The 12,500-nt window shown below is 40.6% G+C and overlaps 1 protein-coding gene across 1 annotated transcript in view; it reads right to left on the reverse strand.

Annotated features, from left to right (window-relative positions):
* map3k2 (mitogen-activated protein kinase kinase kinase 2) overlaps positions 1–12,500 on the reverse strand; it is a 27,007-nt gene that overhangs the window by 11 nt on the left and 14,496 nt on the right. The window contains exons 13-17 of the mRNA XM_061775216.1: positions 7,397–7,545; positions 7,187–7,318; positions 6,986–7,115; positions 2,391–2,568; positions 1–783 (exon numbers count right to left, since the gene is read on the reverse strand). The exon at positions 1–783 is cut by the window's left edge and continues 11 nt beyond it. Of these exons, the coding sequence (XP_061631200.1) occupies positions 564–783; positions 2,391–2,568; positions 6,986–7,115; positions 7,187–7,318; positions 7,397–7,545 (809 nt within the window). The 3' untranslated portion in view covers positions 1–563. The remainder of the gene's footprint in view (positions 784–2,390; positions 2,569–6,985; positions 7,116–7,186; positions 7,319–7,396; positions 7,546–12,500) is intronic.

The following is a 12,500-nucleotide window of genomic DNA, read 5'->3' on the forward strand; positions in this document are numbered from 1 at the left end:
GTATTTTATTCTTATGTTTTTAAACTGACAGCGTCTGACATGGTTGTGCTTGCAGCAATGAGCGATTAGCTGATGAGCTACCAGGATTTGGTTTCCTCCAGGAGCGAACGTCATAATAAGACTAACAACAAACTCATTCTGGCAATGTTGAGAAACGAAAAAGGCACAAAGCGAGATGGCGACCGACAAAGAGAACGAGATGAAGGCAGGTGAGTGGAAGTTGTTGTCTGCATGTTTTTGTTTTGTTTTTTAGCAGCAAGACCTGGCTATCAAAGGCGGGAAACTACATTCTGGGGTCGGGTTCGTAGCAAAGACACCATCCCGCAGCACAACAGGATACGTTTGAAGAGAAAGCGTTAAAAAACGGAGATGTTTACCAAGAGTTCATATCATCACAAGGGAGGACTGACTTCTCCTCACTTGAGAAATTAAGGTGCAAAAATAGAAGACTTGTGTCTTCTGCAGTTTTATACAAAGGCCTGGAAGCAGCCAACCTTCTTCCTGGTCCAATATGGTTACAGCAAGGAAGCCCACCTCCGTCAAATTAGTAGGAGGGCGGCAAGTTAATGTACAAAGATGTGCCTCAGCAGCTCATCGGCACACGGACGCTGCTTGGTCTCCACAAAGATACGTTTGAGGAACTCTCGGCAGTGGTCCGACACGTGGCCAGGTAATACGGGATTGGTGGGCTGAGTGGCAATCTTAAAGATGGCCGCCATGGCCTCAAACTCCGCCCAGGGCGGTCGCTGGGTCAGCATCTCAACAACGGTGCAGCCGACACTCCTGAGAGAACAGTGACACGGAACAGCTCAACTCCCTCGCCCCATATGCATCAATCACACCAATCCAAAATATTATTCTTTTCATCCAAAATGTCATTACAGTATATCTCAACCAGTGGTGGGAGGAAGTCACATATGTGCAAGTAAGGAGTCACAAGTGCAAGTCTCAACTGTAAAGTTTCGAGCTAGCCCTACTTAATAAGTAATTTGGAGTCACCACTAAATTTCAAGCAAGTCATCAATTGGGGTAAAGAAGTTGTAAATGATGTCACACAATCTTGCTTAGTCACAACATATATAGAATATTATAATATGCAAAAAAAATAAGTTTAAAAGGGGGCAAAGACTTTTTCATGGCATTATATATAGAATAGATGGATCTTGTGACAAAATGTATGCACTGCTTTGTTTTCTGTTGGTCAAATATAATTTGATATGTTACAACAAAGAATTAAATTGAATGGTAAAGATTATCTGTGACATAAAAATATAGCCACTCTTACATTTAGAGTTATAGTAAAGAATGTGAACAAATTCTTCATTCCTCCTTTATCCTCTACTTGAATTCAATCGCTCATTTAGAACCACTGACCTGGTTTATAGTATAGTGAAACAAATGATAATAGTCCTGTTTGCTATTGGATCAAGTTTTGTTTCATATGCTGTAGTGACCATGTTAAAAGCCCATATGTAATATTACATTACAAAAATGTTCATGACCGGTGTTATAGCGAGTGTTACAAAAATCAAATGTTAACTAACTAACTAGCGCTAAACTGTTAGCACTAACTAGTGCTAAAACTAACTAGTGCTAACAGTTTACCTAACTTGATGACACTACGAATTTTTCGTCTGTATTTTAACAACGCTGCAGCTTTGCGAAATGGTCTTAAGAGTTCTATGAATTCCGACAGTCTTTAAGGCCGTGCTAAACTGTTAGCACTAACTAGTGCTAAAACTAACTAGTGCTAACAGTTTACCTAACTTGATGACACTACAAATTTTTCGTCTGTATTTTAACAACGCTGCAGCTTTGCGAAATGGTCTTAAGAGTTCTATGAATTCCGACAGTCTTTAAGGCCGTGCTAAACTGTTAGCACTAACTAGTGCTAAAACTAACTAGTGCTAACAGTTTACCTAACTTGATGACACTACGAATTTTTCGTCTGTATTTTAACAACGCTGCAGCTTTGCGAAATGGTCTTAAGAGTTCTATGAATTCCGACAGTCTTTAAGGCCGTGAACATGTCAAGGCTAAGTCATGATCTGAGATTGGATGAGAAAGCCAGGAGGGGCAGGTGCGAGCGGCGAGCCTGTGTGTGCGAGCCTGTGTGTGTGTGTGTGTGACAGAGAAAACAGCCAAGGTCTGTGTTACTGTTTTAGTGTGGAGGGGGAAAAATACTTTGCTTTCAAAAACAATCATTTTCAACTGCAAACAAGAAAGACTCATCAAGTCATGTGTTTCAAGTCTAAGTCAAAAGGAGTCTTGTGAATACCAAGTCAATGTGGAGTCTTTTAGCCATGCAAATTGCAAGTCCTAAAAATGGCGACTTGAGTCCTTCCCCCACCTCTGATGTTAACACAGGAACATGTCACGTGTGGTCCTACCAGATGTCAGCCTTTCTGCCGTAGCCCTCACCACTGATTACTTCTGGGCTCATCCAGTAGGGCGTGCCGGTGACAGACTTGATTCCCGTCCCTGACAGACAAATGGTCTGCAGCCTCCGACTGGCCCCAAAGTCACCCAGCTTGACGTTTCCTACAGAGTCTCGGAGGATGTTGGCCCCTGAAGACAACAACTTTTAAACTTTCTTCCTTCTCTCTTTCTCCAACAGACTTAAATCAGCAAAAGCAAACAAAACAGCAACATTTTAGATCAGATCAGCTTTTATACCGTTCACTATTCACTTATATAGCAACTCTCCACTGTGTGCTATACTGTATTTCTGGAAACTGTGCAAACATGTTATACATATTACATATGTACAATCTATATCAATTTTAAAATACATACGACAGTACACACCGTTTACATTATAATCCAAATTTATACTTCATATATCAACAATTTCTTGCAACGTATATATTGGGTATAATATTACATATAAATCATCACTGTATATTAGGGCTGCACGACATTGGGAAAAAAATGGAACCCTCCCACTTGAACAAAATAGGCTCCAGCACGCCCGCGAACCTAGTGAGGATAAGCGGTACAGAAAATGGATGGATGGATGTTTGTAGCTCTCTGTTAATGAAGAAAAGGCCTCTATCGTTTTAATAATAATTCTATCAAATCCAAACTTTTCCATGGATCTAAACAAAAATTTCCATTGAACTGAATCAAAGGCGTTTTGAGCATCTAAATTTATAGGTGGGATTTTATTTTGGTTTATGTCTAATGATATGTAAAGATTTAATGCCATCATGTGTTTGACGGGATGAGACAAATCCTGTTTGGTCTGAATTATGATAATATCAGGTATTTTTTTTCCAGTCTTTTAGCAATGATTGAAGTAAACACTAATTGGGCTATAATTTGCACAATCCAGTTTATCTCTCTCTCTCCCTTAGGTATTACTGATAGAATTGACAGTCTTGCTTTTTTTATGATTTATTTTCAACAATGGTGCCCTCCTTGGTCATCTCCCATGAAGTCCACTTTGGCTCAAACAATGACGGCTGGTGCGATCTGACACCATGTACAGTGGAGGAAATAATTATTTGATCCCTAACTGATTTTGTAAGTTTACCCACTGACGAGACATGAACAAACAGTCTATAATTATAATAATATAAATATAATATATTAATATAAAGATCAGCTGATCAGCGTTCATGAGTTGACACTGCAATCCTTACTATGATGTACAACATCAGTGCGTAATAATTGTGGGGAAATTACTAGCTTCATATAAAATCCCAACTTTGCCTTCTCTCGCTCTGACTCAACGCATTAAACGCTCACACACTTATTTAGTTTAGCCCAGCGACTAAACTCAATGACCTAATTTCCTTTTTCGTACGCCTTATTTTCTCTCTTTCCTTTACCCTCAGTGTTATTTTCTTTTTGTAGTTTGTAGTTGTGCGTTTCATTAAATGTACCATAAAATTCCACTTGTGGTCATATTTTTTGACATTAGTTTGAGTTTAACAATCAAATCAAATTTTACGATAAACTGGAAGTAACGCAAACGTTGCTCCCGGCTTATTACTTTATATTAAATTAATTACAATTCTTATTTCATACATAATAGTTACAATATTATCTCTTCAATTGTCATCAATTTTAATCCTGCGAACACGTCCACGGAGGTTGGCTGCATTCCCGTGGATCTTAAAATTTCTGAAAATGTTCAACTGTAGTCACAGGAATATCAACCTGCTTGTCGTTGGTTTTATAGTCTTTACCTTTAACGTGCTGATCTATAATTTTGTATCTCCTCAGACAACTCTCTCCTTCGCTTCCTCTGGTCCATGTTGAGTGTGGTACACACCATGTCACTAAAACAGCAGTGATTACTTGTCACAGTTTTACAGTAAACTGCAGCTGGGAGTGACAAATAAATAACTTGAAGCAAGAAGATTTTGCCTTTTTTAAAGAATGTTTTGAGAGCTTAAACTATTCACAGTACGCTAATGATTGGTAGAATGATGCGCACAGTGCATGTTGGGTACCGGAGTTCTTTTGCCTGCCTACATCGCCAGGACATTTGCGATATGACTTGCGCATGCGCACATCGCGATGATGATGATCAAACAATATATTGTGCATCCCTATTGTATATATTATCATTATTAGGGCTATTCACGAATCGGTGGCATTCAAGCCTGCTGAAAAAGACGAATGCTGAATCAGACTTTTCGGATTCGAATCACAACGAATCAAAGAATAACATACTACTTACCTTATTCTGACAAGAACCGCAACTGCTGCCACGCCGCATTTAATTCAAAAATACAAAATATTTCACGATTATTCGCCTTTGTTTATGGCCGACGCTAGGGCTGCACAATTAATCAAATTTTAATCGTGATTGCGGTTTTGGCTGCCACGAATAAATGAGCCTGATCGTCAGCGATTTTTACATTTGAAATGCGGGCACTGCTGCATATGAAAAGTGCTTCATTTGCAGCAGTGCCGGCAACCTCATCTACCAGACACTAGGGGCCGAATGTATGGTTAAGACTTCATTAGGGGCCTGCACCGTGCTCTGTGGCCAACTTCAAAATAAAAACTTGAAATGGCATTGATGTCCAATGTAGTAAATATATGAAGATTTTATTTTAAAGTTGGCCCTCGCAGTACGTTGGTGGAAAGGTGGCGTGTCACGGTAAGACACTATTAACAATCGTTGTAGCGGCTGCCTTGACTTCAACTTTTAGGCTGGCGTGACCGCAGTAAAAACAACACCAGGAGTAAACGGAGAAGGAAATCACAACTGTCGAGTTCTTTGCAGTTTGTGACCGTGCACGACTGACTAATCAAGAAGAAAAACAAAGACTTACACTTCCTTAACAATTCAATATATTGACGAGGATTTTTAAGTGAAAAGTCGGTGCTTACAGCCTAATTTTTTAATCCATTAACTGTATTTGCTTCCATTAAGTTGTAATTCGTGATTGTACTTGTAATTAGGATATTCCATTAGCTGTTAGTACAGTAGAATTTTTTTGGGGCACATTTATTTTTTATTATCATCTATCATTGATTCTTATTTAATGATTCATTTTTCTCAGAAAATTGTTATATACTTTGTTGAAAAGTAGTGCTTTAAAAATAGAGATTCTTCCCTAATGAACAATAATCGTGATTGCAATACTGATCAAAATAATCGCAATTATTATTTTATATTATCATGCAGCCCAAGCCGACACCATTTGGACCTACTGCGCATAGTTTCTGCGCATGTACGCAGTTGTACCTACAGTCCTCCAGAATAATGACATTATTAATAATCATTATCATTATTATTATCATCATTATTATTATTATTATAGTTAAAGATTTTTTAAGAAGATTTTTTATTACTTTCTTCAAAGTCAGATGTTTATATACATACATTTCGTTATTTGGTACCCATTGCCTTTAAATTGTATCACTTGGGTCAAAACCTTTGGATATCCCTTCACAAGCTTCTCAATAGTTGGCAGGAATTTTGGACCATTCCTCCTGACAGAGCTGGTGTAACTGAGCCTAGTTCGTTCCTTGCTCACACATGCGTTCGCAGGTCTGCCCATAAGTTTTCAATAGGATTAAGATCAGGGCTTTACGATGGAAACCTCAAAACATTGACTGTTCTTCTTAAGCCACTTTGTAACCAGTTTGGCACTATGGCTTTAAGCCATTGTCCATTTGGAAGACCCGTTTGCATTGAAACTTTAACTTCGTTGCTGATGTCTTGAGATGCGTTGGAAATGTGGAGCCCTAAGGCGATAGGGAGAGGAGAGACCCGGCGCATAAGAGTGAGGTGGCTCTAGATGGGATTGGAGAATGTTTCTTTGGGAATGATGGCTTCTTCCTTGCAGAATGGCCTTTCAGCCCACGTCGGTACAGTACTCGTTTCAGTGTGGATAATGACACACTCTTACCAGCATCTTCACAATGTCTTTTGGGTTTGTTCTTAGGTTGATATGCACGTTTCGTACCAAATCGCATTCATCTCTGGGACACAGAAACTGTCTTCCTCATGAGCAATATAATGGCTAGACATTTACATGGTATTTATACTTATAATCGTCTTAACAGATGTGGCAAATTCAGGCATCTGGAAATTGCACCCAAGGATTAACCAGACTTGTGCAAGTCAGTCAAGTCTGTCTGATTTCATAAGACTTTCCTATGATGTTCCACAAAGAAGCAGTTTGTTTCAGAGTGCTTAGTTTAAATACATCTACAGGTGTGTCTCTAACTCAAATGTTGTCAATAAACCTATCAGAAGCTTCCAAAGACATGATATCATCATCTGGGTTTTAGTAATCTTACTCTATGTAAACTTCTGACTTTGAAGAAAGTAATGAAAAGTATTCCCCCCCCCCCCCCAAAAAAACAATATAATGAAAATATTTATCATTCTCGAAATAAATTATTTTGGTAATTATAATTGACCTAAAACAGGAAAGGTTTCGTCTGATTTGATGTGTCTTTTTATATTGACTATGTAAACATCTGGTTTCAACTGTATCTATCTTTTATGCCACACCTTTGATATCCCTGTGAACGATCATGTTGCTGTGCAGGTAGGAAACCCCCTCAAGGATCTGCCTGGTGTAACGTCGTGTCACGTTCTCCGTCAGTGCACCGTAGGATTTCACCTGGTCCTTTATGGAACCCTGGAGACACAGGACACCCTCAGTGGAGGATTCACAACCAAACACAGATTCTACAGAAAGCAAGCACTCACTCCAGGCATGTACTCCATGAAGATTGAGAGAGTTCGCTCCATGGAGTCTCGCAGACAACCATAATACTGGACGATGCGCTCATGGCAAAGGTTTTTCAACAGCTGGATTTCACACTCCAGCGCACTTACCTCCTACTCAGGACCAAAGAACAATTCAATCATTACAGCCACAGTTAAAAGAAGAAAAAAGCCCAAAACTAAATTTCTGACCTTGCTCGTCTCTGGACTCTCTGGGTCAAACTGGACCTGTTTGACGGCTAGTTCCCGTCCAGTATCTGCATCGTAGCAAAGGAAAACCCGTCCGAAGGCGCCTTGCCCGAGTAGCTTCCCAAGCCGCCAGTTGGTCGGCGCTCGTGGAGCTGAACACACATACCATGTCATCAGGGTGGATCGTAACGCACTACATTTACTTAAGTAAATATCTGAAAAAAATTATACTTGTCAGCGTAGTTTTGACGCAACATACGGTTTGCGTTTACTTGTAGAGTTAATGGCCGAGCGGTTAGCACAGCCAGCTCACAGTTCTGAGGTTGGGGGTTCGAATCCAGGCGTGGGTTTCCTCTGGCTTGCTGCCACATTCCAAAGACATGCTTCTTAGGTTAACTCAAGACTGTCCGTAGGTGTGATTATGAGTATTATTGTTTGTCTATATGCACACGGCGATTGGCTATGACCAGTCCATGGTGTACCCAAACTCTAGCTAAAAGTCAGCTGGTCTCGGCTCCAGCTCACACGCAACACGAACGAGGAGAGGCTGTATAGAAAATGGAAGGATTTTTGTCAAGAAGCAGCACTATTTTTACTCCGTTACATTGAGTACATTCCCCTGGCTACCTTTATTTTGATCTATTATTGCTTGAGCGATCTATTTGTTTTGGCTTGTCAAGGAATCTTCTGTCAAATCTGTTTCGCCAATCCAACGTAACCACTAGCTACATTTGAGTCTATTTGACCAATCAAAATGACCCAGGTAGTCACATGACGCCACACAAAGTGTCTGCGGTCAAACACAGAAGCAAAGTTTTCAAAGTGACTCATTTACGTGAAGCATGGCAGAAACAATTAAAGAAAACAGCGTGCGAGGCACAAAACCTCTGGCCTCACATTCAATCTGTTTACTTTACAGACAAAAAGAGAACCTACGTCATGCCCTGTCATCTGCGTCTGCCTACAAATGTCTACATTTTATCCGACAGGAACTCTACTTGGAATTTGAGAAAACACGTTTGTAGATCAGGGGCATCCAAAGCTAAAAATAACATTTGGCATGGCCCACAATGCTATTAAAAGAAATAAAAAAATTAAAATAAAAGAAATTGGGGCACTTTGTTTAACACCTCTGACAACAACTATGACTATTACTACTATAGTTACTACTAATAATAATAATAAATTGTTTTTATATGGAGATTTTTCTAGATAAGCATAGACAAATAAACTACTTACTACTAAAATATTGACCAAAATTCGTAAAGCCCCAGTGAATAAAGATAATTCAATTTCAGAATCTAAAATATTTCCTCCACTTTGTGCTCTGTGGCAAGGTCTCATTTGTGATATCACAATGAGCCGCAAGTAATGACCGCTTTAAAAAAATGTCACCTTACTACTGCCTGATTTTGTTTGGGATCTGAAGGTGGAGATCTGCACAGTGCACGAGTGAATCTATTCTCGTCGGCTACAGAACCTTAAAATCCTGAAAAATCCTTGAGAGAGCCATTATCCTCACATGGAAAAAACATGGAACAGTGGTGAACCTTCGCCGGAATGGACGGCCTACAAAGATTACCCCAAGAGAACAGCAATGACTGATCCAGGAGGCCACAAAGGAACTTAGGACAACTTCTAAAGAACTGCAGGCCTCCCTTGCCTCAGTTAAGATCAGTGTTCATGACACTACAATAAGGAAGAGACTAGGCAAAAATGGCATCCATAGTGGAGTTCCAAGGAGAAAACCACTGCTAATCAAAATAAATGAGGCTCGTCTTACTTTTGCAAAAAAACATCTGTATGATTCCCAAGACCTTTAGGGGAATATTATATGGACAGACGAGATGAAAGTCAAGCTTTTTGGAAGGTGTGTGTCTCGTTACATCTGGCCCACCATTTCAGAAAAAGAACATCATACAAACAGTCAAACATGGTGGTGGTAGTGTGATGGTCTTGGGCTGCTTTGCTCGTTCAGGACATGTACAACTTGCTGTGATTGATGCAACCGTGAATTCTGCTCTTTAACAGAAAATCCTGAAGGAGAATGTTCAGCCATCAGTTTGCGACCTCTAGCTGAAGCGCACTTGGGTTCTGCAGCAAGATAACGATCCAAAACACACTGGCAATACAAATTCTGAATGGCTTAAAAAAAATGAAGGTTTTGAAGTGGCCTAGTCAAAGTCCAGACTTGAATCCGATTGAAATACAGTGACATGACCTTAAAAAGGACGTTCATGCTCGAAAACCCTAAATTTTTGCTGAATTTAAACAATTCTGCAAGGAAGAGTGGGCCAAAATATCTCCACCGAGATGTGAAAGACTCATTCCCAGTTATCAGACATGCAAACACCAAAGGCATGAAAAAGGTGACCAAAAAAAGGAAAAACATTGTAAGGGGGTCTGGGGGGGATCCCCCAGGCCCCGCAGAGAATTTTTTGGATTTTAACATAAATTAGGAAGACTGAAGAGTACAATAAGGCAAAATCAACACATTTTCTTCACGCAGAAAAACATCTATTTACACTGCTCAAGTACATGTTGCTGTAGAAATTTAAGATTTAAAATAAATTTGGATTTTAAATTAAAAATCCCGGATACAAGCAGCCAAAATGAGTTTCCTCCGCAGGGTGTCCGGGCTCTCCCTTAGAGATAGGGTGAGGAGCTCGGTCATCCGGGAGGATCTCAGAGTAGAGCCGCTGCTCCTCCACATCGAGAAGAGCCAGATGAGGTGGCTGGGGCAATCTATTTCGGATGCCTCCCGGACGCCTCCCTGGTGAGGTGTTCCGGGCACGTCCCACCGGGAGGAGACCCCGGGCACGACCCAGGACACGCTGGAGAGACTACATCCTTCAGGTGGCCTGGGAACGCCTCGGGATCCCCCCGGAAGAGCTGGATAAAGTGGCTGGGGAGAAGGAAGTCTGGGTGTCCCTGCTAAACCTACTGCCCCCGCGACCCGACCTCGGTTAAGCGGTAGAAAATGGATGGATGGATTAAATTTGCCTAATTTCTTTGCTTTTTGTTTTGGCCTCCAAATTGAGCCAGGCCCATCTCCACCTGCACCTCATGCCTGCTGCAAGCTGTGCCACATGAATAGCATCCTCCTCTTTCACCACTCACATTCTGGAAGAAGAATTTACTAAAATCATTGTCTGTTTCACTTTATTTTTCACAATTACCAACTGCAAAGGCTAATCCCAAATGGATCCCCCAGGAAAATATGAAGTACAATATTTTTCTGTTTTTATTGGCCATTTCTGAATTTGAAGTTAGTTCAGTTTGTGTTATGACATCGCTCCGTCACTTAATAGATTTAACATTAACATCCGTACACTAATTAGTTAATTGAAGGTACGTTTCCTAATACAAGATGTACTCGCAGATCAGCTCTTGTCGCCGATGTTACGTGTGCGTCGCTGTTCCGCTGGGATCGCAACCAGGGCCACAACCCGCAGCACCTCAACGCAAAAATACAGAAGACCAGTGCAACAAATACGACACTGGCTGATCTGATGAGCAAAAATGTTGCTTAAACGTAAGAGTAGCAATAGAGGATGTCTGCTCCAGAGGTGAGTAGAGTAGCCAACCGTACTCAAGAGTACTGTTACTTGAGTAATGTGACTCAAGTAAAAAGAAGTCCTCCAAAAAAATACTTGAGTAAGAGTAAAAAGTACACAGTGAAATAATTATTCAAGTACTGAGGAAATAGCACAAACAATAAAAAATAAAAAAAATAGAAAAACATTTGCAATTTACTACATGGTATTTTATCAAGAAATAAGTGACCTGAAATATCCACGGTTGGGCAGACAGTGCCGGACAAATACTACAATACATGCAAGCTGTTGTTTTTCTTCGGCTAAATGTAAACAAGAGTAGCGCGCCGTTGCCTTCATGGTAACGACGACCTTCCCAAAATGGTGGCCATCTAGGCACGACAATCAGCCGGGCTGGTTTATCTAGTGGTAATACCTATGCCCGGGAAGCCCAATAGAAGACGTGTGAGGTTGTGACTTTCTTTTGTCGTTTGATGGGTGAACTAGACTTAAACGTCACTAGTGCTTAAATTATATTGGTGCAAACAGCGCCCAATGCGGAAGTCGAAGTCATAGTCTCGCGCACAAAATAGTTGATAAATAAGTAATAATTGATAAATAAAAGTAGCGAGCGACATTTAGATCATTGTAACAGAGTAAAAGTACCGTTACCACTAGCTGTCATCGTTCAAGGACTACGAAACAGCCTATGACGACAGCGATCTCCCCCCCTCCAGGAAAAACTCATTGGATCTATACGCTTCACGTACAGTGGGTACAGAAAGTATTCAAACTGCCTTAAATTCTTCACTCTTTTTTATATTGCAGCTATTTGCTAAAATCATCTAAGTTCATTTTTTTCCATATTAATGTATATACAGCACCCCATATTGACAGAAAAAATACATAATTGTTGAAATGTTTGCAGATTTATTAAAAAAGAAAAACTGCAATATCACACAGCCATAAGTATTCAGACCCTTTGCTCAGTATTTAGTACAAGGACCCTTTTGAGCTAATACAGCCATGAGTCTTTTTAGGAATGATGCAACAAGTTTTTCACACCTGGATTTGGGGATCCTCTGCCATTCCTCCTTGCAGATCCTCTCCAGTTCTGTCAGGTTGGATGGTGACCATTGGTGGACAGCAATTTTCAGGTCTCTACAGAGATGCTCAATTGGGTTTAAGTCAGGGCTCTGAATGGGCCATTCAAGAACAGTCTCGGGAGTTGTTCTGAAGCCACTCCTTCGTTATTTTAGCTGTGTGCTTAGGGTCATTGCCTTGTTGGAAGGTGAACCTTCGGCCCAGTCTGAGGTCCTGAGCACTCTGGAGAAGGTTTTTGTCCAGGATATCCCTGTACTTGGCCGCATTCATCTTTCCTTCGATTGCAACAGTCGTCCTGTTCCTGCAGCTGAAAAACACACCCACAGCATGATACTGCCACCACAATGCTTCACTGTTGGGACTGTATTGGACAGTGCCTGGTTTTCTCCACACATGCCACTTAGAATTAAGGCCAACCATTTCTATCTTGGTCACATCAGACCAGAGAATCTTATTTCTCACCATCT

This window comes from Phyllopteryx taeniolatus, chromosome 1 (assembly GCF_024500385.1).
Source record: "Phyllopteryx taeniolatus isolate TA_2022b chromosome 1, UOR_Ptae_1.2, whole genome shotgun sequence".
In the NCBI taxonomy this organism is placed as follows: Eukaryota; Metazoa; Chordata; class Actinopteri; order Syngnathiformes; family Syngnathidae; genus Phyllopteryx; species Phyllopteryx taeniolatus.